At 53.0% G+C, this 27,796-nt stretch overlaps 1 protein-coding gene across 1 annotated transcript in view; it reads left to right on the top strand.

The window, feature by feature from the left end:
• The first annotated feature begins 12,788 nt into the window (after positions 1–12,788).
• Positions 12,789–27,796, top strand: part of CGN (cingulin) — a 28,957-nt gene continuing 13,949 nt past the window's right edge. Inside the window, exons 1-10 of the mRNA XM_062192259.1 lie at positions 12,789–12,871; positions 18,690–19,569; positions 20,228–20,334; positions 20,453–20,522; positions 20,633–20,728; positions 23,060–23,187; positions 23,884–24,016; positions 25,354–25,566; positions 25,976–26,124; positions 26,324–26,456. Coding sequence (XP_062048243.1) covers positions 18,703–19,569; positions 20,228–20,334; positions 20,453–20,522; positions 20,633–20,728; positions 23,060–23,187; positions 23,884–24,016; positions 25,354–25,566; positions 25,976–26,124; positions 26,324–26,456 — 1,896 coding nt within the window. The 5' untranslated portion in view covers positions 12,789–12,871; positions 18,690–18,702. The remainder of the gene's footprint in view (positions 12,872–18,689; positions 19,570–20,227; positions 20,335–20,452; positions 20,523–20,632; positions 20,729–23,059; positions 23,188–23,883; positions 24,017–25,353; positions 25,567–25,975; positions 26,125–26,323; positions 26,457–27,796) is intronic.

The raw sequence follows: 27,796 nt of genomic DNA on the forward strand, positions 1-27,796 counted from the left end.
CGGTGTCCCAAATGAGCCCTGTTTCAACCTGGCTACTCCACTTGCCATCCAGCTCCCTGCTAATGCACTTGGGAAAGCAGCAGAAGATGGCCCAAGTGCTTGAGCCCCTGCCACCCACATGGGAGACGCAGATGGAGTTCCAGGCTCCTGGCTTCAGTCCCACTCAGCCCTGGCTATTGTGGCCATTTGGGGATGTTGTGGCTGTTTTGGGGAATGAACTAGTAGATGAAAGACCTCTCTTTTCACCTTATAAATAAATAAATAAATAAATAAATAAATAAAAAGAATCCAAAGCCTGGTTTCCTTATCCCTAGCACTCAGCAAGGAACCAGGCCCACTCTGTGCGAAGTCTAGTTTACTGAAGAGGTTTTGGAAATTGTTTCCAAAGGAATTCAATTTGAATGGCTAAGGATTTAAATTACTCCCAAATTGGTCTCTACCACTGGGCTTTAATTCCAGATAAAATGGACAAGACAGTGCTGGGTGCTGTATTTAATCATACAAGGTTGACATTCGGAAAGGCTGGCAACTGACAGCCCTAGGAGGGGGAAACCAGTCAATATCTGCTTTGTAATAGGAACGGCTCTGGCTACCACAGTTCATTTATGAGTGGAGAGAGTAAAAACCAGCTGAGTACCTGAACTCACTGTTCCCAAATGTGCCACAAACCTTCACAGAACCCCAAGGGAATGGTTTGAATGGAGTTTTGGGCTCAAAAATGCCCCCTTGGGGCCGGCTCTGTGGCATAGTGGGTAAAGCCGCTGCCTGCAGTGCCAGCATCTCATATGGGTGCCGGTTCGAGTCCCAGTTGCTCCACTTCTGATCCAGCTCCCTGCTAATGTGTCTGAGAAGGGAACAGAAGATGGCCCAAGTGCTTGGGCCTCTGCAACCACATGGGAAGCCCAGAAGAAGTTGCTGGCTCCTGGATTCAGATTGGCCTGGCTCTCCGGCTATTGTAACCATTTGGGGAGTGAACCAGCGGATGAGTGGATGGAAGACCTCTCTCTCTCTCTCTCTCTCTCTCTCTCTCTGCCTCTCTGTAACTCTACCTTTCAAATAAATAAAAACATCTTTTTTTTTTTTTTTAAAGAAGCAAAGTAGAATGTTGAGTTTGTTTCTAGCTAGACATCTGCCTTACTTGGGCATGATGTAATGAGTTGCCTGCCTATGATTGGCTGAAACCTAAAAAATGGTTTTGATGTGCTTGCATACTAAGTTACATTGCAGTTTGTTACACAGGAACTCCAAAGTACAGCCTCAGGCTAATGGCTCCCTGACCATCTAATTTCACAGTGCTGTGCTGTCTTTGATGATGGAAGGGACCCTGAGCCAAGGAATGCAGATGGCTTCTGAAAGCCAGAAAAGGCAAGGAAACAAATTCTCTCCTAGAGCTTCCAGAAGAAGCCCTGCTGACAATTTCATGTTAGGATTCCCAACCTTCAAAACTATAAAATGATAAATTCGTACTGTTTTAATCACTAAATGTATGACAATTGGTCACTTAAGTCACTGGAAGTGTACCCCCAAAAGGCAGTTCTAGGTAGTGCACTGCCTTCAGAGCCAAAGCCTGTGCGGTGCTGCTTTGACTTTGAGTCTCCAAAACTGTGAGCTAAATAAACTTTTCTTTCCTTCCTAAGTACCTTGTCTCAGAGAAGCTGACTAATATAAGAGTATTTCAAGGGGTCGGCGCTGTGGTGTAGCGAGTAAAGCCGCCGTCTGCAGAGCCGGCATCCCATATGAGCGCTGGTTCGAGTCCCGGCTGCTCCACTTCAGATCCAGCTCCCTGCTAATGGCCTGGGAAGGCAGCTGAGGATGGCCCAAATCCCTGGACCCCTGCATCCATGTGGGAGACCAGGAAGAAACTCCTAGCTCCTGCCTCCTTGCTCTGGATCAGCTCAGCTCTGGCAGTTGTGGCCATTTGGGGAGTGGGCCAGCAGATGGAACACCTCTCTCTCTGTGTCTCTACCTCTCTCTGTAACTCTTTCAAATAAATAAAAAATAAATGTTAAAAAAAAGAGTACTTAAAGTAGTTCATGGGAAATGGAATTCAGAAAGTTTATTTTGGTGCAAAAAAATTCATCAAATGAAATTTTAAATTTTTCTTAACATTTATTTATTTATTTTGAAAGTCAGATTTACAGAGAGAGCGAGAGAAAAAGAGAAATCTTCCATCTGCTGGATTACTCCCCAGATGGTTGCAACAGCCAGTGCTGGGCCAGGCCAAAGTCAGCATCCAGGAGACTCATCTTGGTTTCCCACGTGGGTGGCAGGGGCTCAAGCACTTGGGCCATTTTCCACTGCTTTTGCCAGGCCATTAGTAAGGAGTTGGATTGGAAGTGGAGCAGCTGGGACTCAAACGGTGCTCATAGGGGATGCTGGCATCACGGGTAGCAGCTTTACCCACTGTGCCAAAATCCCAGCCCCCCAATTTTTTTGATTCTTTAAAATGTCTATGAAAAGTGAGTATTATGAAAAAAAAAATAGGCATGGTTTTCAAAATTTGTTGCACTGAAATAAACTTATCTTTCATTTTCCCATTAATTTTAAAAATACTTTTATTTACTTATTTTCATTTTATTTGAAAGGCAGGAGAGAGAGAGAGAGAGAGAATCTTCCACCTGCTGGCTCACTCCCCAATACCACAACAGCCAGGGCTGGGCCAGGTCAAAGCCAAGAGCCTGGAATTCAATCTGGGTCTCCCATGTGGGTGGTGGTGACCCAAGGACTTAAGTCATCATCTGCTGCCCCCCAGGGTGTGCATTAGCAGGAAGCTGAACCAGAAGCAAAGGTGGGACTCGAACCAGGAACTCCACCAACATGAGATGATGGCACCTCAAGGAGCAGCCACCCTTTTTTCACGAACTCTGAAGTTCCCTTGTATCCCTTTATTTAGGAGCTCAAAGTGCCCAAGTGGTAGCCATAGCATATAATTTAGTTTCCTACCATTGCTGGAAAGAACATGGTCCTTTGGGGATCAGAACTTCTAGCTGCAGAGCCAAGAGTGGCAGGACCAGGAGGCATGAAATCCCGCAGCGGGTCCCTGGGAGGGGTGGTAGGAGAGCCCACCCCTCCTGCTCCAGGTCCCACGCAGAGCTGGCAGGCTTCTGTGCTATCGATTGGATAGCAGAGTTTCCAGGCTAGAAAGTGTTGCCCTCAGAGCCTGAACTCTGATCCCTTCTTTGTGGCAATTTTGATTTTACTTTGGAAAGAACGTCCAGGTCTTAAACGCTGGACCCCTAAAAACGTCGCTGATGCGGAAGTCCCCTGAATCTCAGAGAGTGTCTTCCGCGCTGTGCAGGATGTGTTTTACCAAGGTCTCTAACGTGCTGGCCACTCTTGCTCATCTTGACTGATCTGTGTGACCTCATCGATGATGGAGCAAAGTGATGTGTGGCAGGATGCCCCGTCCAGATTGCTTCAGACAGACCAGGTGGGCCCACCGTCACTAGACGTGGGCCAGGACTGTACTTATTACCTGGCCTTCCAGAGTTTCTCCTCTGACAGGGGACCAGAGAGGACACTTGGATCTCCAGGGATCAGTGTCGATTCAGAACCTGTGTCCAACGTTCCTCACCCTGCTTGTCCGGGCACAGTCACCTGAGGCTGTCAGTCACCTCAGTGTTTTTTTTTTTTTTTGCTGGGACCTCCTTGCTTGGGTTCCTGCTCATCCGAGCATACATTCTTTAGATTACATACACTCAGCAGCCTCCTTGTTTCGAGGTCCATCTATTTTCCCCAAGGAATGTTCTGTTAACTATATTCTCTCTTTGAGTCAAGACTCCTTGACTATCACTGTGCCTTTTTCCAGTCGCTACGACAATTATAACTCCCTCCCCAGATCTCTGGCAATGAAATGCTGCCATTGGCCTCCATTGCTACGGGACCCCACCACGCTGCTGTAAAGGAACCACACCTGTGTCAGCGACTCCTCCCACGGGCTCTGGCTTGCAGAAGCAAGCAAGCCACGGCTGGGCTTCACAATACGCCTCTCTCCAGTACATTCCTGATGGCCTTGGTAAATGGGGCTCCTTTGGGCCTCTGACCCCCTAGTATTGAGTCCAGCATGCCCACTTCACTCAGCCTTCGATGCTTTCTCTCCCCCGTCCACCTGCCATGACAATTCAAGCATTCGACCTTCACTCAGCGAGGGTTATCTTTCCTCCATGCTTGTAGGAGTCACTGGAACAAGCCCTTACCAGGAAGTTAACTTCCGTGCCAGGAAAGTGGCCCCCAAGTCAATGCAGTCTTCCTTATTCACTCTTGTGCTTTAGTTCCTTGATTAGATATCATCAAAATCCAACCTCATGGGTACTCCCGGCTCTAATCACCACATGTTGGCAAGTTCTTGCAGACAGGCGGGGGGTGTACTTCCTTTCCTCCTTTATCAGGCCGGCATGTTCTTGCTGGACTGTGCTGTGCTTAATCCTAACACAGATACCGTCAGGAGATTCTGGGTGGGGAAGGACTGTGTCTTTCCACATGGAAGGCATGCTGGCTCCTAACAAGGAGCCGTGGGCTCCCTCCTAAGGCTCTGAGGCTTCAGTGAGTGTAGGGAGCCAAAAGCTTTGGGGACAGCCACCCAGATATCTCTATTCCATGTGTCAGCATCCCAGGTTTTCCCAGTCTGAGCCTTGACCTTGGTTGCAGATCCGCATCTGGGGTTTGGGCTTCAGCACTTTTGCTCCCCCACTGCTGCAGATAAGGGCCTCTTTGTAAGCCCTCCAAGAGCCTCTGGCCGCCGTCACTGTTAATTTTCAGTGTTGGTTAACTGTGCTCAGCTTTTCATTATCTCTTGACAGGGCTCAATGCAACTTAATAACAGCCAGCCAATTCCATTGTTCCTGTATTCACTGAGTTCCTCTGTCTACCCCACATGCCTGAATCCTTGTACCATAGGCACATCCTCCCACTGTGCTGCTGGTGAAAGTTTTAGTGACTGGGCCACCACCTTGTTCCAGAGACTATCTGTAGCCCACACTATCCAGGGGGATTTTTATTGCTGGGGATGCAGCTTTGAAACCCCATTTTGGCCGGCGCCGTGGCTCAATAGGCTAATCCTCCACCTGCGGCGTCGGCACCCCCGGGTTCTAGTCCCGGTCGGGGCGCCAGATTCTGTCTCAGTTGTCCCTCTTCCAGGCCAGCTCTCTGCTGTGGCCAGGGAGTGCAGTGGAGGATGGCCCAAGTGCTTCGGCCATGCACCCCATGGGAGACCAGGAGAAGCACCTGGCTCCTGGATTTGGATCAGCGTGGTGAGCCAGCCGCAGTGCGCCGGCCGCAGCGGCCATTGGAGGGTGAACCAACGGCAAAAAGGAAGACCTTTCTCTCTCTCTCTCTCTCTCTCACTGTCCACTCTGCCTGTCCAAAAAAAAAAAAAAAAAAAAAAGAAAGAAAAGAAAAGAAACCCCATTTTACTGCCCATTTTTTCAGACCTCTCCTAGAACCAACAGAATCAGCTCAAAGTTAGGAGGGCAGGAGGCGTATTGGATGTTAACAGTTGTGGAAGATAAAGAGGAAGGAAGTAGGAATGGACAGAGACACCCTTTGGATGGCGGTACAGATACGATACCTTGGAAAGGAAAGGAGTTAGGAAGCAAAACGTGACACAGAACCTCAGGCCATGATGCATATCCACCCAAGTTGCAATGTGTCCAGTGGAGAATTCCAGAGCAAAGACTAGTGCAGAGTCCCCAGCAGTGGGCAGAAACAGTGGCCAGGCCATTTCTAATACCCACACTGTGCCCAGGCATTGGCTAGGGGCTGTCCAGGTGGCCTTATCTCTGGCACTAGTGGCTCCCAAAGGCGCTATAGCTGGAGGCTGACAGCGACCTGCATTCCTGCTGCTGAATGGCTGATGCTTTAGATAAAGAACCTAAACAAATCAGGCAGGCAGTGGCTTCTGCCAGAACTGCCACCGGAGGCTGTGGAGTCACTGAGAACTGGAGGCATCTTGGGGCTTTGGGAATCTGTGTATGGGTTTTAGCTGCCAAGCTTCTGTCTCCTTGGCTGATGAGGGAAAGCGAGGCGGGAAGTGGAATCAGCTGTTATTTGGGTGTGCAGAGGAGAGCTGGCTCTCTCCCCTCTGGCAGTTCAACCACTCAGGAGAAGAAACTACGAGGATGGTTCTGCTTCTTTTAATTTCCCCGGAGATGGAAATACGTGGCCTTTCTTGCTCCTTTCTTTTCTTTTTCTTTCAAAGGACACCCTTGTCTTGAATGTGTCCTGGAGACTTTGGACGCACTGGGATTTAGCTGCTCCCAGCAGTAGAGGTGGGCTGCTGGGGGAATCACGGGCTGTAGGGTGCAGGGCAGCACAAGGAGCTCCTTGGCAGGGAGTGAATCTGATCAGGACTGGACAGAGTCGCCAGAATCCTTTGTCCCAGACAGCAGCCCTGTTATGTACCAGATAAGGTAGCTCTCATTCATGTTCCCAGCCGATGATAAAGGCAGGAACTGAAAGACAGAACATGACTTTTTTTTTCTCTCCAAGAAGTCCAAAGGAAACAATATATTTGTGACATTTAGGATCATCTCCTTAATTCTCAGGGGAAACTGAGCGCCAGAGATTTTGGAAGACTTAGCAAGGAGCGCAGCCTGTCCAGTAGTAAAGTCAGAACAGAGGCCCCTGGGTTCCTGACTCGGCGCTCGGCCTCAGGGATGTCCACTCAACATCGCTATGGCTCTGCCTGCCCAGGCGAATGGAGCAAGAGGTGAAGAACACGGATCAGACAGAATGAAATACCTGCGGTGACTCTTGGAGATCCTGAACCCTACGTCTGAGAGTCCAGAAAGTGAGTCACTATGGCGACCATCCCTTGTCGTCTTCCCTTACCATGCACACAACAGAAATTCTACTCAGCCAGGAAAAGCCCCAAGTGTTTGTACAATTACACATCATTATTGGCATGAAGGAGCCAAGGATTTGTGAGCACAGCTCAAGAGAGAAAGGCGCCAGGGCGCTGGTCTCTGGTATCCCCCTCTCTGCCACCACCTCCATCAAACCTGGCCGTTGCATTTAGATTAATCTTCGGAAGTACTGCCTCTTTCTTGTTCAAAAACCTCAACTATCTCTCCATTACCTGCCGATAAAGCACCCATTTCTTATCTTGATATTCAAAGTCTTATGAGGTCCACCCCAGAACTTTCATCTGATTTCTCTCTCTCTCTCTCTTTTTTTTTTTTTTTTTGACAGGCAGAATGGACAGTGAGAGAGAGGGACAGACAGAAAGGTCTTCCTTTGCCGTTGGTTCACCCTCCAATGGCCGCCATGGCTGGCGCGCTGCGGCCGGTGCACCGCGCTGATCCGAATCCAGGAGCCAGGTGCTTACCCTGGTCTCCCATGGGGTGCAGGGCCCAAGCACTTAGGCCATCCTCCACTGCACTCCCTGGCCACAGCAGAGAGCTGGCCTGGAAGAGGGGCAACCGGGACAGAATCCGGCACCCCGACCGGGACTAGAACCCTGTGTGCCAGCGCCGCAAGGCGGAGGATTAGCCTAGTGAGTTGCGGTGCCGGCTGATTTCTCTTTGCTCCATCTGTAGCCTCACCTCTCAGGTCCCTTGACACAGATTATGCTTTTCTGCCCCAGGGCCTTCTCATGGCTTCTTGTTCTCTTTCCTCTACCTGTTTTGTCCCGATCTGGATTAGATGCCGCTCTATTCTAGTTGAAAGGGAGACTCTCCCGTGGAAAGTTCATCTTGCCGTTCTTCAGATGTTTATCATATCTTTCCTTAGGTGTGTGCAGATTTTCAGCATTTCCAGCCTTGTTTACAAATTCTCTAGCCTCAAAGAGAGGGAGAATCAGTCTTCTCTTTGGCAAGTCCAGCAGTCTGGCGAACCAGAGTTATCTGAGTCCACTTCCTCAAGTCTCACTGCTTCACACCTGCTCTTCCAATTTACGTTGCCAGGCCAAAGCCAGAAGCCAGGAGTTTCATAAGGTCTCCCATTGGTGTCAGGGGCCCAAGGCCCTGGGCCATCTTCCACTGCTTTCCCAGGAACATTGGCAGGGAGCTGAATCAGAAGTGGAGCAGCCAGGACTTGAACCAGTGCCCATATGAGATGCTGGTGTTATAGGTGGTGGCTTAACCCACTATGCCACAATGCTGGCTCCTCTTATTTCTTGAATATTGTTCAATTTTTCTGTTTCTTCTCAAAACATAATTAAGTCTCTCTCTCTTTTTTTTTTTTAAAGATTTATTTATTTGTTTGAAAGGCAGAGTTACAGAGAGGCAGAGGGAGGGAGAGAGAGAGAGAGAGAGAGAGAAAGTCTTCCATCCGCTGGTTCACTCCCCAGATGGCCACAACGGCCGGAGCTATGCCAAACTGAAGGCAGGAGCCAGGAGCCAGGAGCTTCTTCCAGGTCTCTCACATGGGTACAGGAGCCCAAGGACTTGGGCCATCTTTCACTGCTTTCCCAGGCCATAGCAGAGAGCTGGATTGGAAGTGGAACAGCCAGGACTTAAACTGGTGCCCATATGGGATGCTGGCATTACATGTGACAGCTTTACCTACAACGCCGCAGCACCAACCTCAAGTCTCTCCTTAATACAAACAAATGGCGCCAGCACTGTGGTGTAGCAGGTAAACCTGCTGCCTGCAGTGCCGGCATCCTATGTGGGCGCCAGTTCAAAACACAAACTTCTTTTTTCTTTCATTCTATTTTAAGTCAAGGTTCCCTCTCCCCTTCTTCTTCTTCTTTTTTTTTTTATTTTTTATTTTTGACAGGCAGAGTGGACATTGAGAGAGAGAGAGAAAGGTCTTTCTTTGCTGTTGGTTCACCCTCCAATGGCTGCCGCAGCCGGCGCGCTGTAGCCAGCGCACCGTGCTGATCCAAAGGCAGAAGCCAGGTGCTTACCCTGGTCTCCCATGGGGTGCAGGACCCAACCACTTGGGCCATCCTCCAGTGCACTCCCTGGCCACAGCAGAGAGCTGGCCTGGAAGAGGGGCAACCGGGACAGAATCCGGCACCCCAACCAGGACTAGAATCTGGTGTGCTGGCGCCGCTAGGCAGAGGATTATCCTGTTGAGCCACGGCGCCGGCCTCCCCTTCTTTTTTATTTTAAAAAGATTTATTGATTTGAAAGGCAGAGTGACAGAGAGAGAGAGAGAGAGAGAGATGGATCTTCCATCTACTGGTTCACTCCTCAAATGTCTACAATAGTGGGGTCTGGACCAGGCCTAAGCCGGGAACGAGGAATTCTTTTTTTATTTTTATTTTTATTTTTATTTTTTGACAGGCAGAGTGGACAGTGAGGGAGAGAGACAGAGAGAAAGGTCTTCCTTTTTCCATTGGTTCACCCCCCAATGGCTGCTGCAGCCGGCGCACCGTGGCCAGCGCACCGTGCTGATCCGTAGCCAGGAGCCACGTGTTTCTCCTGGTCTCCCTTGCGGGTGCAGGGCCCAAGCACTTGGGCCATCCTCCACTGCACTCCCGGGCCATAGCAGAGAGCTGGCCTGGAAGAGGAGCAACCGGGACAGAATCCAGCGTCCCAACCGGGACTAGAACCCGGTGTGCCTGCGCCGCAGGCGGAGGATTAGCCTATTGAGTCGCGGCAACGGCTGGGAACCGGGAATTCTATCCCAGTCTCCCATGTGGGTAGCAGGAGTCCAGGTAATCCATCTTCTGCTGCCTTTCCAGGCACATTAGCAGGGAGCTTGATTGGAAGTGGAGCAGCTGGGACTCCAACCAGTGCTCTAATATGGGATGCTGGCACAGTACGGGGTGGAGAATTAACCCACTGTGCCTGGCGCCCACCCTCAACTTCCCCTTTATGGATGTGCATGCCCGATCGCAGTCTGAGTTGAGAGCTTCCCACCGTGCTGAAACTGACATCTGGAAGATCGGCCATAACTCCTACATGCCCAGTTGCAGCCCGTTCTCCTCGCACACCTCTCTCTGGGTGCTTTCCCACCTGCGTCTCTGAGTACTCATCACTAGTCCTACTACTCCTCCTCACAGTTTGTACTTTGGTCCTCTTTGCAGACTTTCGCTTCCATGAAGATGATTTTTAACTCTGTTTCTAGCCCTGACTCCTCTTCTAAGCTTCATTTCCAGTTGTTTGGAAGTTGTGTGTGTGTGTGTGTGTGTATGGATATCCCACATACTTTTCCAAGATGGAAAATTCCAAAGTTATTTATCATATTCGTCCTCTTCTGGGTCCTCCCCAAATTCCTTTTGTCTCCATTCTTTTTGTTGTTGTTGCTGCTGCTGTTGTTCTTTTAAAATTTATTTGAAAGGCAGAGAGAGAGATAGAAGGGAGCAGAAGAGAGAGATCTTCCATCTGCTGGTTCACTCACAACCCTGGGTTGCAGGAACTCAAGTGCTTGAGCCATTACCTGCTGCCTTCCAGGGTGTGTATTAGCGGATGCTGGATCAGAAACAGACGTTTTCCCCAGTCATTTGATCTGTCACTCTGATATGGGATATGGGCAACCTAAGCAGTGACTTAACCTGCTGCACCACAATGCCCACCCCTCTTACTTTTTCAATCTCAGTCAGTAGCATCAATTTCAGTTATTTTCTTTAAATGTACTTTTTTAAAAAAACTTTTTCATTTCATTTGAAAGGCAGAGAAAGCGTGTGTGTGTGTGTGAGAGAGAGAGAGAGAGAGAGAGAGGGAATTTTTCATGTACTGGTCCACTCCTCCAAATGCCTGCAACAGCCAGGGCTGAGCCTGGCTGTGCCAGGACCAGGAGCCTGGAACTCCATCCAGGCCTCCCATGTGGCAGGGACCTGAGTACACACCCTCCCAGGGTGTGCAACAGGAAGCTAGCCAGGAGCAGGGTAGGAGCTGGGACTTGAACCAGGCAATCAGAGTGCCTTAACCACTGTGCCAAATGCCCGCCCTCAGTTATTTTCAGTGGGTGATCTTTGAGAGATAGTTTCAGTAGAGCTGTTAGTGGTAGCGGAGGACCTGCAAATCATTCAGGAAGGAATTGTGGGCCTGGGACTCGGCTTCAGATTTCAGCCCTTTGATGAAAGCTCTCATATGTCACAAAATAAAAACACTCTCTTGAATGCATGCCAATATTATTTATTTCTTATTTCTGGGTATTGTGCTTATTCTAATGTTCTGCTTTTACAGTATTTATAAACTGGCCAATTTTGCCAAACTGTAACATTTAAGGAGGGGGATCACTTCTCTCTCTTTTTTAAAAAAATATTTATTTATTTATTTATTTGAGAGTTAGAGTTACAGGCAGTGAGAAGGAGAGACAGGTCTTCCTTCCATTGGTTCACTCCCAAAATGGCTGCAACGGTCGGAGCCACGGCGCTGGCCCCTCTCTTTTGAACTCTGGAAAGAGCCCACAATGTCACCTGTGCCTCACGACGTCCCTCTGCGACAGAGTGCTTCCTTGAGGAAAGGATGACTAAGAGGTGATTCAGAGACTCCAGGTTTTCCTGTAACCCAAGTTCAGTGTGTGGGTAACCACCCAACTCTGCATTTACTACCTGTACACTAACTACCCTGATTATCAAGGTGTTACCTAGGAGAATCCAGACGCTTCCATTTTTCCAATGTCTGGCTCAAGTCAACAACCTCACATTAAAAAACAAAACAAACAAAGAAACCCAAGAACTACCAGCGACTCTCTCTAGAAAACCATTCCAGGGGTCTGCAGGCAGTCACCATGCGGGCGGGCATGTCCTCTTCTGCTGTCCCCACCCCCCAGGCCTTACCTAAAGCCTCCTCTGGAACGCAGGCTGGACTTTGCCCCGGGGACCCACACCTAGCTTCTGAAGGCTCAGGGGAAGAGGAAGGAAGGAATGGGTTCTGGCGGCGTCACTGGACTACCGGCTGCCTCAGGTACAACATAAATATCTGTGGAACAAATACGCAAGCGCCATAGCCAGGAGCCCGCCACCTACGCTATGTCTGTCTCCTTTCAGCCTCCGCAGCGGTTTACACCAGGAAGTAAGCGTGTAGGTTCACTGCGTCTGGAACTGGAAGAGCACCCCGGATTTCACCGTGGGAGCTGGGAGCAATATCCCTGCCCCTTGAGAGGCTAATTCCAGGTGGATTTACCATCTGGGGTTGAGTCCCCTTTCGTGTAGCACGAAGGCCATTTCCAATTCATGTAAATTTACACCACTGATCCCCAATGTTCATTCACGAATATCAGGCACCAGAGCCTGCTGTAGGCCACTGGGAGAAAGCAGCGAAGAAAACACAGGGCTCCTGCCGTATGCCCCGCAGTATAAGGGGGAGCTTATCCTAGGAGAGAAGCCATGCAAGTTGGAAGGTGATAAATTACACAGAAAAAGGTGTCAGGCTGGAGAACGACTGGAAAGAGCGTCAGAGCTGGGGCTCGGGCTCTGGCAGGGGACAGGGAGCCGAGCCGGGCGGCGGAGGCTCAGACATTGGGGACAGCTCCCGCAGAACACCCGGGGCGACGTGGAGGTAGGAGGAGGGCAGGAAGGGCGCCGGGGGCCATCTCCCTGCCGAGCCCAGGAGATGCTCCGCCCGCGGCTTCAAGGCCCGGGCCGGGGGGCGCCCGGGGGGCTGTCAAACCTACGCCCCCAAAACGGCCTCCGATACCCCTCGCCGCCCTGCCCTGCCCCGCCCCGAGCCCGCCGGCCCACGTGACCCGGCCCGCCCCTCCCGGCCACTCGGGCTCGCGACCCCGGGTCCGGGTCTCCGCCGCGGCGGCTCCGCCCCTCGCAGAAGAGCCGACCAACCGGAGGCAGGGTTGGGCGGGGCGGGCGGTGACGGCCAATGGGGGTGGAGCTCCGGAGGGGAGTAACAGGTTGGTGGGAGGGGGAGAAAGGAGGGAATGCGGAGGGACAGAGGGAGGGCCCCAGAGCGGCGCGTGCAGCTCTGCCCAAGCCAGAGCCCGAACCGGGAGCGCGAGCCCGGGAGCGCCGAGCCAGCCCAGGGTGAGTGAACTGGGTGGGGGCCAGGGTCCCTGGGAGGCACACGGACTCTTCGAGGGGCGGGGGGGCGGGAAGATCAGAATCCCCCGCTCCGGGGCACAGGTGCGGAGTTGGAATGGGGAGGAGGGGGGAGATCGGAGGACAGTGGCAGTCCTGCACGAGACCTGGCCCCTACTCGGCGGTGCCAGACGCAGGTGGCTGGGAAGATGCCAGGCGAGCTGCACTGAAGCCGAGGCCGTTCCCAGGACAGGAAAGCGTTTCGGGGCCAGGATGTCTCTGGAGGTCAGACACCAGCCCTGGGGGCAGAATTTCTCGTGGAGAGCACGGGGTGGGGGCGAGGAGCTAGTCCTGGGGGAGGAGGGAGCTGCTGCCCGAGGTTGGGGAGGTGGGGCATCGGCAGGTGCTGTTTTCTCGAGGTTCACAGCTGGCTGCCACCTCCCTTCTGGCTCTGAGATGGCTCGGACGTGTGGGATCTTATTCTGACTGTTCACCCACACCTACAGGTGAAGGCGATTGCTAGTAAGGGACATTGAGAAGCAGAACAAGAGGGCACCCCCCCCCAACTCTTCCCTAGGTGGGAAGCTAAGGCTTTCGTTTCTGTCCTTTGCTTTCATGCCAGAGGGAATTTTTCCAGAGAGAGCAAGCCCACTCCTCCCCAAGAGAGGAAGCACAGATCCCTGGACCTACAGAGTGTCTAGAATTACTTCTCCAGAGACCTCTTTCTCTTGCGGGTGTCAAGCTCTTTATCCAAACACATGTATTTTATTCTTTGGTTCTGGATGGGGAACACTGGGTGAAGTCTGGGAGCGCAGTCAATTTCCTGGATGTCTCCCAGAATCCCTGTGACTCCCTGAACCCACTGTGGGCATGCCTGACTCCTGGTCCATGATGGCTGTCAGCCTGGTAGCAGGTGCTTTGATGCCCAGCGGGGACAGGACTCCTCCAGAGACCCGAGACTAGGGGAATTACACCTCCAAATCCTCGGGCCAGGTGACAGGTGCACACTGGGGCCTAGACAAGCCTTCTGAGGCAAATTTCCTTGCCTTAGGCAGTGAGGGAACCAGAGCCAGCCTCAGCTTGGCCCCTTTGATGCCCTGCTGAAGAAAGTTGCTGTAATTGGGAAATAATTAGCAAGTGCTCTGTTTGTAGACAGGTTGCCGACACGTGCCTCCGTGCCTCTTCTTTCATCCTGGGTATTTGGGAATGTGTGTATGTGTGTGTGTGTGTGTGTGGTGGTGGGGGGGCTGATTTGGGGGCCGGCTAATCTAGAGATTTGCCGCCCTTAAGAGGATTCTGGCTTCCTAGAATGCTTCCTGCACTTCCCAGGCTGGCCCGCATGCCATTACCCTGGTGGGCAGTGGGCGATGGGGGTGGAAGCTCCTCTGGCCAGGGAGGGGAGAACTGTAGTCCAGGGGAAGTGGCCAGGGGAAGTGTGGGATCAGGAATGCGACTTTGGGACCTTGGGAGGAGGGGGAGAGAGAGACAAAGTCTGCCTGTCACACACTGCCTGTCACTCAGCAGCCTCTTTGTATAGCAGCCGCTCCTGCCCGTTCCCTCCTACCTTGTGCCTCCTCCTTCGCACTTGGTGTTGGCATCCAGGCTGCACTGAGGCCCTGCCCATGGTCTTGTCCCTGGGCCTCCCCTGTGGTGTGGAATTCTCTGATCGCCTTTACTGGCTGCCAGAGTTGTCTCCCCGGTCCTCCCCTTCCCCTTGCTTCTCAAACCAGTCCAGCCAGTTTGCGGGGCCCAGTTCCTCATTGTTTCTCTCCCCACTGGCCAAGCTGCTGTAGCCTGGCTCTCAGGTTTCTGCTTTTTTGGGCCTGGCCAGGAGTCCACTTGGGGGGGTTTTCTTGGAACCAGGGGGACCCTTCTTACCTATGTGACTCTTTGGGAGGAAGAGGGAGCCATGTGATCAAGGTCACAGAGCGTCCTTTTCTAACTTGACCATTTGCTCTTCCTGCTACCTCCGAGGGGATTCTAGTCTCTCCCTCTGCTTCTCCCGTTCTCCAAATCTGCCAGTTATTCAACATCTAGCATATTTTTGCCCGGCCCCACTGCTTATCTTTCTTAACTCCGCACACTCGAAACCACCCCACCCCCTCTTCCTCCTAGAAGTCCAGGGACCCTGTCACTCCTAGTTGGAAGCCAGATGCATATGGCTGGGCCAGAGGTGATGGAATTGGGGCAGGGCAGGCTAATGAGTAACTCGGGGAGAAGTGGCTGTCTGGCACAGGGGCAGAGTCTCCTCCCCCTCCTTGCTGGCACAGGCAGACAGCTGAAGCGCAGTTACCTTGTGCCCCGGGCTCTTCCCAGAGTACAGTCGGTGGGAAGAGCCCTGGGCATGAGCCAAGGAGGGAAAAGCAGGCCGAGGCATCTGATGGGAACCCAGGCCCCTGGACTCCGTGTTGCCTGGTGCTGGGTTGCTGTTTACCTGCCTCTGAGGCTTACGCAAGACCTTGGAGCTGCCCTACCCCCTTGGCCCCGCCCCACTGTCCTCTGTAACTGAAGGCGGGTAGGTTTCGGGTTTTCCGTGTTGAATCATTTAGAACTCTGCTTTCCGACCCACCCCATGGATCCCTTCAGCCCTCCTGGCCCCTGACCCACAGGTCCTGGGACTGAAGGTGATTGAGGCTGGGGAGTCAGTCGCTTGGACCTGGAGGAGCGCTTGGTGGTGGCTCTCAACGACTGGGCACTCTGATCCAAGAGGCACTGTGCACCATGCTGGGTTTAGGCTGGGAACGCCTTGACCTGGATCTGGAAGATCTGCAGAGGCACTGACAGAGGAGAGCTGTGCCGGGGAGAAATCACGACTCCTGAGAGCCCCCCTCGCCCGCCAGGCACATCTGGTTCTGAGAGATCATGGCTGCCTCGTGCAGGGAGCCCAGGCCAGGATCAGGACCTGCAGCCGGGGCGCGGGGCAAGTGGCTGCGAGGGTTTCTTGGGTGAATCTGCAGATTGTGTGCCCCTGCCTTGGCTCAGGACACAACCCCCAATGAGTATTGACATCTACCAGGTGGCAGGTGCTGGGGACACCATGGTCAGGGAGTAGCCATGGTCTTGGCCCTCCATGAGCTTATAATCTAGTGGGAGAGGCAGACAGGAAGCAAATAAGCATGGGACAAAGTGAGGGTCATAGAACATGGATCTGGGAGGCTGCTGCGTGAGGTCAGCCCTGGGCTGTGGGAGCAGGTGGTCAAGGAGGGCTTCTCCGAGGAGGTGACTTCCTTCTCTGGAGCAGGTGAAGCCAGGCAGCTCCGTTGGCAGGAGTAGCATGTGTGAAGGGTAGCAATTGCCGTCAGCTCGGTGACAGCCACACTCCGCCAGGTGCTTTCGTGCGGGCTATCTTGTCATTTCCCATTTTTATTCAAGTGGAACCCATGTACAATCACGTGAAGTCGAAAGTGAACCAGTAGACAGTGTTGCCATTTGGTACGCGCTGTCATTGCTTATGGTCTGAGTCTCACAGGTGCTCATGTGGGAGATGTTGCGCTCATTTCACAGATGAGAACGTTGAGGCTCAGCAAAGTTTTTTCCCCCAGTGCAGAGCAAAGCTAGGGTTTCCCAAGCCTGACCCTGAGCTCTGGTCCGGTGCCTTTTCTACCGGGTGTGTGGTTTGGAGAACTGCTTTTCCCCCTGCCTTCACAACCCTTCTAATGGTCCGTGGTAGAAGTTTGTGCAGGAAGGTGTCTGGAATGGAGTCCCGGAGCCATTCCCAGTAAAGGGCTCCTCCCTCCCAGTTCCTTTTCTTTGAGGGAAGGGCTGGGAATGCCGGGAATGCTCTTGCTGCCTCTGAGCCCATCTCCCCCACTATCTGCCGCCACGCCCCTCCCTCTCCCGCCTCAGCTCCCCCTGCTTCCCTGGCTTCCTCGCACCTCTGCACTCCCTGGAAGGGATCTTGCCAGGTTCCCTGGGCCCAGAGCTCCGTGGAGAGGATGAGCGGGGGCTGTCGTGTTTCTGCCTGGCACAGCAGAGGCTCCTCCTCCCGTTTGGTGCTAGGCTCCGGTGGAGGAAGGGGTGGGGACACTGGGCTTTTTTTTGGCTGGGAAGAGAACCTCTCCCCAGGTTCCTGGAGCCAGAGCATCCCTGGAACACATTCCATTTGCTATCTCTGAGCTTGGGCAATGTGGCCCTGGGGGGCTGGACCTGCAAATGAAAGGACAAGTCCAAATCTTTTCTTAAATAGGTAATAGACCCTTTTGACTCCCCTGGCTCTGTCCTCCCGCCCCGCCTTCCACCAGGCATCACAGCTGTCAGTCTCTCTGCGTATCTTCCCTGGAAGGGGAGGCCACACTCTGAGGCCTTCAGTATTTTGAATGAGCGCTGGGAGGAAGGCCCCTTTTCTCCTGTGGGAGGGAGGTGTCTGTTAGGTGGGGCCTGGGGGCTGCCTTCACGCAGGGGAGGAGGGGGGATTGTGGTGGCTTATATATTTAGTACATGTGAAAAGTTGAGCAAAATATTTAAACTCTCAATGGAGCCAAGTTCCCCAGGACTGTATCACAGGAAATAGATTATTTTTTGGTCTTTGGGTCTCAGGACCAGTAGCATCAGCATCACCTGGGAATGAGGTTAGGAATGCAGATTCCCAGGTCCTACTCCAGACCTCTTGAGTCAGGGCTTCTGGGACCAAGTCCAGCAACCTGTGTCTTTTTTTTTTTTTTTTAAGATTTATTTATTTATTTGAAAGTCAGAGTTACACAGAGAGAGAAGGAGAGGCAGAGAGAGAGAGAGAGAGAGAGGTCTTCCATCCAATGGTTCACTCCTCAATTGGCCGCAACGGCCAGAGCAGCGCGGATCCCAAGCCAGGAGCCAGGAGCTTCTTCCAGGCCTCCCACATGGGTGCAAGGGCCCAAGAATTTGGGCCATCTTTTACTGCTTTCCCAGATCATAACAGAGAGCTGGATTGGAAGTGGAGCAGCCGGGACTTGAACCAGCGCCCCTATGGGATGCTGGCATGCAGGCGGCGGTGGCGGCTTTACCCGCTACGCCACAGCGCTGGCCCCGCAACCTGTGTCTTAATGGGCCCTCCAGCTGATCTGCTGCTCAGATAAAGTATGAGAATCCCTGTATGCAGGGCACTGACAAAGTAAGCAGCAGTTGGGCAGCTGGAGGTTTCTGAGTGGTTTTTTTTCCCCTCATTTTTATCTGAAAGGCAGACAGACAGAAAGAGAGGGAGAGACAGACAGAGAGCCTCCATCTTCTGGTTCATTCCTCAGATGCCTACGATAGCCAGAACTGGGCCAGGCTAAAGCCAGGAGCCCAGAACACAGGTCTCGCATGGGAGTGATGGGGACCCAAGTACTTAGGTCATCACGTGCTGCCTCCCAGGACGCACATCAGCAGGAAGCCGGATCGCAAGTAAGAGAAGCTGGCGCCCCAGCCACGCACTCCAATGTGAGATGTGGGTGTCCCAAGTCGCAGCTCAACCACTGACTCAAATGCCTTCCCCAAGATTTCTTATTTGAAGATCAGAGTTACAGAGAGAGGGAGAGACAGAGGTCTTCCATCCACGGGTTCACTCACCAAATGGCTGCAATGGCTGGGGCTGGGCCTCGCCAAAGCTGGGAGTCAGGACTTCTTCTGGGTCTCTCACGTGGGTGACAGGGGCCCAAGGACTTGGGCCATCTTCCACTGCTTTCCCAGGCGCATTAACAGGGAACTGGATTGGTAGTGGAGCAGCCAGGACTCGAACCGATGCCCATATGGGATGCCAGCGTCACAGGCAATGGCTGAACCTGCTACACCACAGCACCCAGCCCCTGCCCCAGGTTTCTGAGCTTCTGTTTTAAGCTCCTCAGATGAAAGTCTTTTCTTTGTTTTCTAGGATTCCTTTTCCCATGGAGCAGGCATCCACCATGGCTGAGCCCCGGGGCCCCGTAGACCATGGAGTTCAGATTCGCTTTATCACAGAGCCGGAAGGTGGTGTGGACCCGATCACCCTCCGTCGTGGTGCGCGACGCCCAGCGAAGGATGCAAGAGCCAGTAGTTATGGGGTCGCCGTGCGCGTGCAGGGCATAGCTGGGCAGCCCTTTGTGGTGCTCAACAGTGGGGAGAAAGGTGGTGACTCCTTTGGGGTGCAGATCAAAGGAGGCAACAACCAAGGGACCTCAGGAGCTCTGGGCTCTGACTCAGAGCTCCCCGAGAACCCGTACTCTCACGTCAAGGGGCTTTCTGCACCCTCGCAGAGCAGCACATCTGATGAGGAGCTGGGGCCCCCCTGGAACGGGAAGCTCCTCCGTTCCCAGTCCCAGGCCTCCCTGGCAGGCTCGGGCCCTGGGGGCTACAGCAACAGGAGCGCCAGCTTGCTGGAGCTAGCGCCCCAAAAGGCCTCCCCAGCTAGCACCATTGACACTGCTCCCTTGTCTTCCGTGGACTCACTCATCAACAAATTTGACAGCAAAGGTGGGGGCCAGACCCGTGGCCGCACGGGCCGCCGCACGCGGACACTGGCCCCAGAGCAGCGCAAACGGAGCCAGAGCCTGGACAGCCGGCTGCCTCGGGACACCCAGGAGGAGCGAGAGCGCAAGTCCCCCAACCACTGGGACCCTGGCACAAACTACGACAACAACGTGGGCAGTTCGAAGCAGGCGGCCCAGAGCCAGAGCGCTCTCGGTGGCTTTAGCCGTTCACGGCAGACTCAGGACTGGGTCCTGCAGAATTTTGAGGAGCCACGTGGGAGACCACAGGACCCCGCCATGCTGCAGGTCAGACCCAGCCCCTCCCCGGCTTCCCACCCCTACCCCTTCTTGTCAGCCCTGGGACTCCTCGCTAAACCAAATAACCTAGGGCAGAAAAATCTCCACGTTTCATTCCGCACTTTGTCCAGCCACCTAAGAGATGCTCTGTACACACGCCAGGTACTTGCAGGGGGAGAATTCTAAAGAAAATGGACCTATGGAGGAAATCACTCCTAAGAAGCGTGCAGAGTTCCTTGTCACGACCCCACCCCTCACTGGGCTTCGGTCCTGGCGTGTGCGGCAGGCCCAGCGCAGCTCCCTGGTGCTCGGCTGCGTTCCACACCTTTCTCTCCCACTCAGGAATGCAAGTGGGGCAGCGACTCCACTTGGAGACAGCTTCAGGCCATTCTAAATGTAAAGCATTCGCAACTGTCGTTAGCGATGAGTTAGGGGTGACACCGCTGCCAGTCGGTTGTTGAGGAAAACCTGGTTGGAGCCAGAGCACAGAGCCACTTCTTGCTCGGACCTTGCCTGGCCTGCAGCCCAGACCGCGGCCACGCTGCCTCCCTCCTGCTCTGCAGACCTGTTTGTCACGCTCACCGCCACTCTTGCTTCCTCTGAACCCCACGCAGGCGGCTGGCCAGCATCCCTATTTCTTTCTTTCTTTTTTTTTTTTTTTTTGCAGTTGCAGTTGAAATCAACGCCAGACCTTCTCCGAGACCAGCAGGAGACAGCCCCGCCGGGCAGTGTGGACCACATGAAGGCCACCATCCTTGGCATCCTGAGGGAGGGGTGAGTGGCTCACTCACCTCCCTTTCAGCTGCAGCCCCTGTCTCCCCTGCTTTTACTTCCCTCGGCCCGGGTGCCTCCCCCCTCCCCTAAGCCTTGCCACTGCCCCTGTATCCTGCAGAAGCTCCGAGAGTGAAGCCTCCCTGAGGAGGAAGGTTAGCTTGGTGCTGGAGCAAGTGCAGCCGCTAGGGGTGAGTGGCTATCTCTGGGTGGGCCCGAGGGATCGGGGCAGGGCCTTGAGGGCTCAGGGGATCCAGATGCAGGCTCACTCCTGACCGCCTACTCCCAATTTCTTTGGCAGATGGTTTCTTCTGGTTCTGCTAAGGGCCTGGCAGGGCAGGGGGAGCTCAGCCGCAAAGTGGAGGAGCTACAGCAAAAGCTGGATGAAGAGGCCAAGGTGAGGGGTGAAGGGTTACAGGCAACAAACCTTGGCCTGGGCAGCACGGGGCTGGCTCTTCCAAGCAATGAGCTGAACACTCCTGTGTCCTGTGAGATGAGAGACAGGATAGCCACTAGGCCCAGCGAGGGCCCGCGGGGCACCCTGGAGCTTAGGGAGGCTCAGCTCACGAGAGATCCAATTGCTTCCACTGCGTTTGCCTTGCGAGTGCCTGTCCTGGCTCTGCCATTTCTTGGCTGTGTAAAGCGGGAGAAATTTCCTTCAATTCTCTGTGCCTCCATTCTTTTCATCCTCACAATAATGACTGAATAATATGAGCTGCATTTTTTTTTAGTACAATTTTTGTAGTAGGTACTGTCCTGGTGATACGGGATCATTACAGCAACCATGGAAAGCAGGCATCCTTGACCTTTTTCTGATGAGCAAACCGATTGTCCAAGGGGTCAAGTGAATCATTCGTGGTATTGAGTTGCAGAGAACGAATGGACAAATGAAGCTCAGTCTTATTTATTTAGAAAGATTTATTTATTTAGAAAGCACAGAGAGAGACAGAGACAGAGGCAGAGAGAGAGAGAGAGAGAGAGAGAGAGAGACCTTCCTTCTACTGGTGCACTCCCCAAATGCTCACAATAGCCTGGGCTGGACCATGGTGAAGCCAGGAGCCTGGAACTCCATCTGGGTCTCCATGTGGGTGTCAGGGGCCCAAATACTTGCGCCATTATCTAGTGTTTCCCAGGGTGTGTGTTTGTAGAAAGCTGCGAGGCACTCCAGTATGGGATGTGGGTGTCCCAAGCAGCATCTTAACCATGGTGCCAAATGTCCGCCCCCAGCTCAGTTTTGTTCCAGAGCTTATATACCCTTTTTTCAAATGTTGTCTCCTTCTTTCACAGAATTGCCTTCTGTGTAGTTGATGCTCAGTAGGTGTTGGACTGTGACTGTTTGTTTCCTGGAGAGCAATGTTGTGTGGTGATAAAGTGGAGGGCTGTAGTCAAGACTAGCTGGGGTCATATCCTGGTTCCATTACTTGTTGATGTATAACTGATCCTGGGCAAGTTCTCCGAATCTTCTTAGCCTCTGATTCCTCAGCAGCAAAATGGAAATAATAATGGTAGCGTTATTTATTAGTTATTTGTTTATTGCTGGGTACCCAATCACCCTAATAGCAAACAGGGGTGGGGGACCTTTTTTCTGCCAAGCAGCATGTGGACATTTGTTTATTTATTTATTTATTTTTTGACAGGCAGAGTGGACAGTGAGAGAGAGACAGAGAGAAAGGTCTTCCTTTTGCCGTTGGTTCACCCTCTAATGGCCGCCGCAGCTGGCGTGCTGCGGCTGGCGCACCGCGTTGATCCGATGGCAGGAGCCAGGTGCTTCTCCTGGTTTCCCATGCGGGTGCAGGGCCCAAGGACATTGGGCCATCCTCCACTGCACTCCCAGGCCATAGCAGAGAGCTGGCCTGGAAGAGGGGCAACTGGGACAGAATCCGGCGCCCCGACCGGGACTAGAACCCGGTGTGCCGGCGCCGCAGGCGGAGGATTAGCCTATTGAACCGCGGTGCCGGGCATGTGGACATTTATAACATCGTTTGTGGGCCATACAAAATTATCAACTTCAAACTTAGCCTGCTGTAGATGTATTGAATTTCGAGGCCCACCTCTGGTTGCCTTGGCAGGGCCAGACCACGTGACATCGAGGGCCTGATATGGCCTGCAGGCTGGATGTTCCCCACCCCTGGCTTAGAACGAGTGTTGCCCGGTGTCTGAGGACCAAGAATCTGGGATCAGCTTCGCTGGGGAATTCTGGCTGTGGGTGTGTGAGCCCGGCCTTTAGCTGTGGCTGTCATCATTAGAAGACTTGACTGAGCAGGGCTGGAGGGCCTCCCAAGGCTGCTGGCTGGAGGCCTCAGTTCCCGGCCACGTACACCTGTTCTCGGGGCTGTGCTCCTCACAGGATGCCAGTTGCCTGAGTAAGTCAAGCTTCTGGAAGCGGTAAGGAGGGAGCTGCTGTGCCTTCTTACGCCCAGTCTCAGGACGTATGCACCGCTTCCTCATATTCCTATTTGCCAGAGGGAGTCCCTGAGCCCAGGGCATGTTCCAGAGCAGAGTTGGGCTTCACCCTTGGAAAGCGATGTCAAAGGGTTTGGACACATCTGAAACCATCACGCGTCCTGAGGATTGTTAGGAGGGTTAAATGCAGATAATACTCACATGGCCTGGATAAAGTGGCTGTCATATAGCGAATGTCTAGCAAACGTTACCCATCCCCATTATCCTGTTCTTCCTGGGAGCCTTTCCCCACTCCCTCTTGCTGTATGCTGTATGCTCTCCCCAGAAGAGGCAGAAGCTGGAGCCATCCCGGCTTGGGCTGGAGCGGCAGCTGGAGGAGCAGGCAGAGGAATGCAGGCGGCTGCAGGAGCTGCTGGAGCGGAAGAAGGAGGAGGCACAGCAGAGCACCCAGGAGTGAGTGTAGCCGCGGGCACACGCGGGGCCCCCTGGGAGGCACGGGCCAGACTTGGAGGTCAGCCCTCCGTGCGAGGGTGGAAGGAAACACCATCTCTTGAAACTCCAGGTCCCTCCTCCATTGATAATGGTGATTCAGAACCTGTGCCTCAGGTTCCTGATCTGTAAGATGGGCTTCACCCATCCTTCCAGTGGCTGCTTGTGCAGTGAGTGCGGAGTGGCGGGTGCTGATCTAGGCTCCCGAGGTGCCTCAACGAAGCAAACAGCTGAAGGGCTCTGTGCTCGCAGAGGCCCAGTTTCTAGTGAGAGGACACAGACGGTAAACAAAGCTGTTATGCAGGTGCATTCGTAACATGCGAGAAGGCGTGCGCAGAGCAGGTTAAAGCAGACCAGGAGGGCCAGGTGTTGAGGAGCAGGGCGTGGTATTAACTCAGGGAGTCAGGGGGAGGCCTCACGAGGGCTTGAACAATAAGTCTTTATGTAGGAGAGCCATCAAACCTTTGACTATAATGTAAATTAAAAATATGTTATCTCAAAAACATAAATAAGATATTAAAGAAGATAATTTTAAATGAAAAAAAAAAAAAAGAGAGAGAGAGAGATTTGAGCCCAAAAGGAAGTCTGGACGATCCGTATGTGGGAAGTGTGCAGGGAGCTGCCCGCCACACAGTGCCCCATCGTGTTCCCTGTTGTCAGGCTCCAGAACGTGAAGCTCCTCCTGGACCAGGCTGAGAGCGTGCGCCGAGGGCTGGAGACGCAGGTGGCGGAGCTGCAGAACAGGCTGAAGCAGGTCCAGGGGCCTGACCCTGCCAAGGAAGTGCTCCTGAAGGTAGGGAGTGGCCTGCAGTGCTCTGGCCTGGCTTCCCTTCAGCGGGAGCAGCCCCCGTCTGCTCGCTCATGGTTGCCCCAGAGTATGGGAACAGGCAGCTTATGGTGGGTGCTGTGGGCGTGCTGTTGGGCAGCTTCCATGGTGGGGTGGGCTGGAGCCCAGAATAGTAGGTTTCCTTGACCTTATTTAGGCATCTTGGAGGACAGATGGCACCTGGTACTGTGCCTCACACGGGTGCTTCATAATTTTTTCTAAATATATTATTTGTTATTTATTTGAGAGGTAGTGAGAGGGAGAGACAGGAAATTCTTCCATCTACTGGTTCACTTCCCAGATGGCTGCAATGGCTGGAGCTGGGCTGATCTGAAGCCAGGAGCCAGGAGCTTCTTCTGGGTTTCTCACATGAATGCAGGGGCCCAACCACTTGGGGCTATCTTCTGCTGCTTTCCCAGGCCATAGCAGAGAGCCAGATCAGAAGAGGAGCAGCCAGGACTAGAACTGGCAGCCATATGGGATGCCGGTACCACAGGTGGCGGATTAACCTACTGAGCCACAGCACCAGCCATAATTTTTTTTTTTTAATAAGATTTATTCTGGGGATGGCTCTGTGGTACAGTGGGTTAAGCCACTGTCTACAGTGCCAACATTCCATATGGTCACCAGTGGCTGCTCCACTTCCAATCCAGCTCCCTGCTAATGTGCCTGGGAAGGTAGTGGAAGATGGCCCAAGTCCTTGGGTCCCTGCACCCCATGTGGGAGACCCAGAAGAAGCTCCTGGCTCCTGGTTTCAGATCCATTCAGCTCCAGCCATTGCAGCTATTTGGGAAGTGAACCAGAAGATGGAAGATCTCTCTGTCTCTCCTCTCTCTCTCTCTGTAACTCTGACTTTCAAATAAATAAATGAAGACATATTTTTTTTAAGATTTATTTATTTTGAAAGAGTTACAGGGAGAGCGGAGACCAGGATAGAGAGGGAGGGAGGGAGATCTTCCATCCACCGGTTCACTCAACAGATGGACACATTGACCGAATCTGAGCCAGGATGAACTCAGGAGCCAGGAGCTTAATCCAAGTCTCCCACATTGGTGGCAGGGGCCCAAACACTTGCCATCCCTCTGCTGCTGTCCCAGCCCATCATCAGGGAGCTGGATTGGAAGTGGAGCAGCTGGAAACTGACAGCCATGTGGGATGCTAGTATTGCAGGCAGTGGCTCTTACCCGCTACACCACAACACCCGTCCCTTGTTAAATACTTTTTGAACAGATGAGCGAGTGAATTCCTAGAAGGATGGATCCTAAGACAATCACCCCTGTGTTTCCTACCCTCCCTTTCTCCAGGACCTGTTTGAGACCCGGGAGCTTCTGGAAGAGGTCTTGGAGGGCAAGCAGCGCGTGGAGGAGCAGCTGAGACTCCGGGAGCGGGAGCTCACGGCCCTGAAGGGCGCCCTGAAGGAGGAGGTGGCCTCCCGGGACCAGGAAGTGGAGCACGTGAGGCAGCAGTACCAGCGAGACACAGAGCAGCTTCGCCGGAGCATGCAAGACGCGACCCAGGCACGTGGCAAGAGCGGGGGCTGGGAGCGAGGGGCACTGCGGGGGGATGGGGCTGCTCAGGGCCCTGCATTTTTGGACTTGCCCACGTTGCAACTGGGAATTCCCCCTAAAGGATACCTGTGAGATGTAGGAAACCTGTAAGGGTAGAAGGAGGCAGTGCAGGGCAGTGGCCCTGAGGAGGGGTGACTGAAGTCCCGTAGGGACATAACCGGGGGAATCTTCCTGGAGGTGTTAGAGGGGAGCACTGTGATCTGGGGAGAAAGCCTTAGTGTAGCCCCAGCTACCGCTAGCAGGGTGCAGCTGGCCCGGTGCCCTCTGGGCCCGAGCCTCCCCCTCTCCATCTCACACTCTGACTTGAGGCAAGAACTCCCTCCCGAGCCTCTTGGCATCCGACTCTTCCCTTCCCCAGGACCACGCAGTGCTGGAGGCCGAGAGGCAGAAGATGTCAGCTCTGGTGCGAGGGCTGCAGAGGGAGCTGGAGGAGACCTCAGAGGAGACAGGCCACTGGCAGAACATGTTCCAGAAGAACAAGGAGGAGCTTAGAGCCACCAAGCAGGAGTGAGGCTCTTGCCCCGCGCCCAGGACTTCCTATCCACTCTGGGCCCTGCTCGCCCATTTCTCAGACTGCTCCTCTCCATATCCTGCTTCCTCCCCCTGAGTGGGTGCACAGTGGGGGTGGTTTTCGTTGTCCTACTAACCTCCAGGCAGGAGGCCTGACCCTGTGCTGTTTGCCTTTTATTTCACTTTGCCGGCTTAGGCTCCTGCAGCTGCGGATGGAGAAGGAGGAGATGGAAGAGGAACTTGGGGAGAAGATGGAGGCCTTGCAGAGAGAACTGGAGCAGGCTCGAGCTGGGGCTAGAGACACCCGCCAGGTTGACGAGCTCAAGAAGGTACTTGGGAGTTGGGGGCAGAATGGCACATCTACCAGGGTCTCCCTCCTGGAGGGGATGTCTCCTGGGTGCTCAGCTTTGGGGCCTGTCCTGTGTGCTGTCCTTCCAGCACAGCAGGGCTGGCCTCCCCCCGTTGAACCGAGAGCTTTCTAACCGGAAGGGCTGTCAGTGGTGAGGTTGGGGTATGGCCAGAGGCTGCTGGCTGCCTCCCAAGAGCCTTCATGGCTGGCAGCATTTAGGTGGATTTGTGAAACTCCAGGGTCATTTTTCTAGGCTCAGAAACTAATTAGGTCAGCATAGCAAAAGCTGCTCTTTCTTGGTGGGGATTATTAACTATGTTTATGAAGAAATGCTTACAGTTAGAATGCCAGTTGATTAATTTACAAAGAGAAATGGCATCGCATGGACTGGAATATTTGCATTGGCATGGCCAGCTGACCTACATGGAAGCCAAATTGTTATCTGAAAGCTGTTCAGAGAACATACAATCTGGACATGGGGAATTAAAGGATCCCGATATTTAACACGTCCATTTCCCATCTCCAAGGCACAGTCCTGCTCATGGGCCCTAGTACTTTAAGTTGATGTCAAGATTCCCTCTTTGATCTTTTTTTTTTAAGTTAATTCTTTTTTTTTTTTTTTATCATGCATGGATTATATTTTATAAAAGAACCAACAAATGATAAGGTCATAAAATTGAAGTGAACATTCGAATAATTTGCTTATGTTCCTGGTGTTTCATTTTTGAAGGATAAAAGGCAATTAATTATTTTTGAATGATTCAGATACCTTTAAAAATCTTTTCATTAATTGGAAACTGGCATTGCTGGCCTGCTGAAGAGCCTTCTAGCTGTGCATGTTAAGAACTCACTGTGAGGCCGGCACCGTGGCTCAACAGGCTAATCCTCCGCCTTGTGGCGCCGGCGCACTGGGTTCTAGTCCCGGTTGGGGCGCCGTCGGTTGCCCCTCTTCCAGGCCAGCTCTCTGCTATGGCCCGGGAAGGTAGTGGAGGATGGCCCAAGTCCTTGGGCCCTGCACCCGCATGGGAGACCCGGAGAGGCACCTGGCTCCTGGCTTCGGATCAGCGAGATGCGCTGTCCAAAGCGGCCATCGGAGGATGAACCAAATGCAAAAAGGAAGACCTTTCTCTCTGTCTCTCTCTCTCACTATCCACTCTGCCTGTCCAAAAAAAAAAAAAAAAAACCTCACTGTGGTACATAGGTAGCAGCTGCTCAGTTAGCATTAGTAAATTGATCTCTATTTATTCTCTACCATAAGACAGCTTAATTGTAATCAAGGTTATCATATTTTGTAATGAGTAAGGATAGAACTATAAATGA

Source organism: Lepus europaeus, chromosome 5 (genome assembly GCF_033115175.1).
Source record: "Lepus europaeus isolate LE1 chromosome 5, mLepTim1.pri, whole genome shotgun sequence".
NCBI classification, from domain to species: Eukaryota; Metazoa; Chordata; class Mammalia; order Lagomorpha; family Leporidae; genus Lepus; species Lepus europaeus.